Source organism: Phytophthora infestans, genomic scaffold (assembly GCF_000142945.1).
Source record: "Phytophthora infestans T30-4 supercont1.24 genomic scaffold, whole genome shotgun sequence".
Taxonomy (NCBI): Eukaryota; Oomycota; class Peronosporomycetes; order Peronosporales; family Peronosporaceae; genus Phytophthora; species Phytophthora infestans.
The window spans coordinates 2153748-2158433 of NW_003303735.1; the positions used below are offsets into that span (position 1 = coordinate 2153748).

Here is a 4686-nt window from a genome sequence, read left to right on the forward strand (position 1 = left end):
GCATAGCCTATCACCGTAGGTTGACGTTCTGGATCAAAATGGCGGAGGATGGGCGTCGTCGCGATCCTGTACCTTAGTTCCAAGAACGAGTGGTGAGCTCGAATCCACCGAGGCTCCACCTTGTCCGAGCTCCCTTTCGTCAACTCCGTCCAGATTGGATCCTCTCCCAATTGGTCCCGAAGTGGATCCAGTTCCTGTTTCAGGTCGCCCCCCGACATCGTGCTATGTGAATCCCCTCGTGGATCTGGGATCGCTAGGGCCAGAGCTTGTTGGATCTTGATCCGGACAGCCGAAGTGGCCATCGCAGCAAAATCCACCTCCCTCAATTCATAGAGGACTGCAGCAAAACGTGCGTAATCCTCGATGAACCGACCGTAGTAGTTCAACCTACCCAAGAAGGATTGCATCGCCCGTAGCGACTGTGGGAAGGACAAGTCTGCCAACGAAGAAAAGTCCTTAGGATTCGCCTCCAATCCCTCCTTAGAGACTCGATGACCTAAGCAATCCACCTTGCGCATCCCCCAATAACTCTTCACCACGCTGATAGAGAGATCCCACTTTAGTACACGCCTCCAGTAGGGATGTCACTCTCCCGCACAGCTGATCCCACGATTCCGCCGAGATTAGAATGTCGTCGATATAGGATCTGCGCCCTAACACGGATGGGGTTCCCAGATCACCTGGCTCTCCTGCTTCAAATGGATCCACTTCCGCATGACCTTCCCCGAACCTATCCCCTTCGAGCTCCGGTATTCGGGTAAATCCGTAGAGGGCATTATCGATCAGGCGCTGATAGATCTGGGGTGCATTCTTCAATCCAAACGGCATCCGGCTCCATTCGAACAGTCAAAATGGTGTGATGAATGCGAATATCGCGCAAGCTCGATCCGTCATAGTCACCACCCAAAACCCACTTGCCATATCTAGAGAACAGTACCAGAGTACTTTATCCAAATCTTCCAATATCTAATTGATTAGAGGCATCGGATACACCATCAGTCTGGTCAGGCCGCTAACCATCCGGTAATCAATACACAGACGTATATCCACTCCGTTCTTCTTAACGATGATTACCACAGGAGATGCCCACGGAGTCGTTGAGAAACTGATGATTTTGGCTTGCAGCAGACCCTTAAACAGATCCCATAGCGTTTCTCGGAACTGAGGCGCCACCTTCCGCACCCTTTGAGCGATTGGCTTCGCGTCACCGACATCGATGTCACATTTGACTCCGCGTGCAGCTGGTGGTAATGCATTCCCTTTGCCAATTAGCAGATGTCGGCTTCCCAGATATTCTGACGTAGCCGATCCACTTCCGCGGGTTCGTTCGCCCCCGGATCCACTTGGATATCATCAATCGTGACCTCCTCTGTGGTCGGTGGTACCTCCGAGATCACTGCCATACCTTCTCCAAGATCCTCGGCGTGTAGATCCCCGCCTTCTTGGTAGCATACTTGTTCATCTTCAGGCTTTGTCGGATCCACCACTGGATCCAAGCACCGCGACGCCCCCTCTCCCGTCATTGCTTCTGTCTTCATGGGATCGGGTATCCTGGTACCGGGGAAACTACCTTTTGGATCGACTTGATCTTCTGGTGAGTTTACACACGACGGTTCTTGTTTAGCCAGTGTTGACACTTTCAATGAGGATCCAGGCACTCTGTCCAATGGAGAGCTTGGATTCACTTGTGGGTCAGCAGGATCCAGCGAGCCGGCTTCAATTCCCTGCGATCCCCCATCCACCTAATCGTTGGATATGAAGGGGTTGATGACACTTGATTATATGTGGGGAGGTGAGTTGGTTGCAGCGTTTGTTTATGTGGTTTGTTTGCTGTTTTTGCGCCGGTTGGTGCGTGTGCATGTGTTGATCTGTGCGCTTGAGTTGCACTTTGGTTGTGTTAAGTTGCTGCAAGTGTAGTCAAGGTACACCCGTCTAGCTCAGTCGGTAGAGCGCTGGCCTTTTAAGCCAGTGGTCGTGGGTTTCGATCTTCACGGGGGGTGCTTCCTTCTTTGCGATCGGCTGTTGCCACGGGCGTGAGCGCCTAGTGCGTGCATTCGACTCGTGTGAGTCGTTGTTGCATCCGTTGTGCGTGTTTGGCAGCACTCGTGGCTGTGCTTTATGTTGCGCATTCTTTTGTTTGCTCGTTCACCTGAGATGTCGCATATCAAGTTTCACTGGGGATTTAACCCACATTATGGTCTGCGGGGGCTCCAACTATGGTGGGCGGCAACCAGGGCGTTAAATATATCTCTTCTCGCGAAACCGAGGGTCTTGCGGGGAGGAAGAGGGGGGACCCTCTATTGTGTGGTTTTGGGGGGCCCCCTTTTAATTTTAGTTTGGACTGGGTGGATGAGCTAGGTCATCTTACGAGGTAGAGATGGGTCAGCCAAAAGTAGCCTTTGGATTCGTAGAACTAAATGACTTGAATTAAGATGATTGCTTCCAATCTCCGTAATAGTCTGCACGGCCGTTTGGCAGGTACACACGAGTACGTTTTCTGCTCAATAGAGGCAGCCCAGATAGGCCACACATAGTCCAGCTGAATAGTTGTCTTTGCTCAAATCAGGAGCGAACGGCCCGTCAGATCTAACCGCAGTTGTTACCAAGCTCTCGAGTGTTGCCTAGGTTCCGAGCTGATGAAGAATCCGCTGCTGCGATTGTGTACATGAAGTGTTTGCACCTTATCTTGTGTAACTTTGCTCAGATCAAGTGATGGTTCGGACTTGACTACGGGCGTTCTTGTGTAAATCTCTGTCGACGCTGATCCCGGATGTGTCCGGGGTGTCCGTATCAACGTCGCTAGCGGTATTGAATACATACACGACTGTGTGGCAAACGACAGAGCGAGGGTCGGCTGAGCGAGCGAGTGCGGGATGGCCGGAAATTCCTTCCATAGGGCCTGTAAATATTGCGGAGATGTATTGGCACTTAAGCGAAACCCTAATTCTTGGATTAGCGAAAGAGTTCGTGTGAACACTGTGATATTTTTTGGGGGGGGGGGGGAGGGTGGGTTGGTTGCAGCGTTTGTTTATGGGGTTTGTTTGTTGTTTTTGCGCCGGTTGGTGCGTGTGCATGTGTTGATCTGTGCGCTTGAGTTGCACTTTGGTTGTGTTAAGTTGCTGCAAATGTTGTCAAGGTACACCCGTCTAGCTCAGTCGGTAGAGCGCTGGCCTTTTAAGCCAGTGGTCGTGGGTTCGAGCCCCACGGGGGGTGCTTGCTTCTTTGCGATCGGCTGTTGCCACGGGCGTGAGCGCCTAGTGCGTGCATTCGACTCGTGCGAGTCGTTGTTGCATCCGTTGTGCGTTGTTTGGCAGCACTCGTGGCTGTGCTTTATGTTGCGCATTCTTTTGTTTGCCTCGTTCACCTTGAGGATGTCAGCAATATTCAAAGATTCACATGCGACTTACCCACACTACTGCATCCGTGGCGTCAAAATAGTGCTGCGGAGACCAGGCGGGTTGGACACCTGCTCCGGACCAGGGGCGGCGGGACGGAAGGGGGGGGGCGGGCTGCAGGCATTGACTTAGGTTGACTGGGTGGATGAGCTAGGTCATCTTACGAGGTAGAGATGGGTCAGCCAAACGTAGCCTTTGGATTCGTAGAACTAAATGGCTCGAATTAAGCTGATTGCTTCCAATCTCCGTAATAGTCTGCACGGCCGTTTGACAGGTACACACGAGTACGTTTTCTGCTCAATAGAGGCAGCCCAGATAGGCCACACGTAGTCCAGTTGAATGACTGTCTTTGCTCAAATCAGGTGCGAGCGGCCCGTCAGATCTAACCGCAGTTGCTACCAAGCTCTCGAGTGCTGCCTAGGATTCCGGGCTGATGAAGAATCCGCTGCTGCGATTGTGTACATGAAGGGTTTGCATATTATCTTGTGTAACTTTGCTCCGATCAAGTGATGGTTCGGACTCGACTACGGTCGTTCTTGTGTAAATCTCGGTTGATGCTGATCCCGGATGTGTCCGGGGGTGTCCGTATCAACGTCGCTAGCGGTTCGATGTAGCCTTTGTTGGCTCATTGGGGAATCTCAGACAGTCGATCCACCGGTCAGTGTTGACTTCGTTGGCTAGTGATGCGTCGCGATGCGGTCAAGACGCTCAGTCGCTTGGACATCCGTCCATCTGCCATCCATGTGCCTGTCTGTATCGCGCGTCGGAGTAGGAGAAGTGAATCGGACTCGAAGGGGTGAGTGTGCATAGTACGATGTGCATGTTGGGTAATAGAAAGTAAACTGTCTGGGGGTGTGCATGATGTCGGTAGAGAGTGTGTGCGTGCGTACGTGGCCGTTCGGTTTGTGAGGTGTGTGCGCGTTTGTTTTGTGAATTGGGCAAGGGGGTAGGTATGGTTCGACGCGCGGGTAGCTCAGTGGTAGAGCGTTCGATTTGAGCTCGAAAGGGTCACTGGTTTCAATCCCGGGCCCGCGCCTCTTGTTGGTGGAACCGTCGGAGCTTGGTTGTGGGGCCTCTTTGCGCTTTTTACCTGCCCTCCTTTTTCGCGAGCTCTACGGCTTCCATCGTGCTGTACGCTTCCTAACGCTAGTATTGGATATACTGCTTGTTTGTGAACCCGGGTTATCTTTCTTTCCGATGTATCCCTTGTGGGTTCTTTTGGGTATTCTCATAACTTTTTTATCTCCTGTCTGTGGTTGCGTCCAGTGGCTAGGGATTGGTTTTTTTATGT

At 52.1% G+C, this 4686-nt stretch overlaps 1 protein-coding gene and 1 non-coding gene across 2 annotated transcripts in view; both read left to right on the forward strand.

Annotated features, from left to right (window-relative positions):
* Window positions 1–3949: 3949 nt before the first annotated feature.
* PITG_12329 (uncharacterized protein) overlaps window positions 3950–4686 on the forward strand; it is a gene marked incomplete at both ends in the record, with an annotated part of 1018 nt that continues 281 nt past the window's right edge. The window contains 2 exons of the mRNA XM_002900882.1: window positions 3950–3998; window positions 4077–4191. Coding sequence (XP_002900928.1) covers window positions 3950–3998; window positions 4077–4191 — 164 coding nt within the window. The remainder of the gene's footprint in view (window positions 3999–4076; window positions 4192–4686) is intronic.
* Window positions 4358–4431, forward strand: PITG_27631. Its single transcript has one exon. It is a non-coding gene; the product is annotated as a tRNA-Ser (tRNA).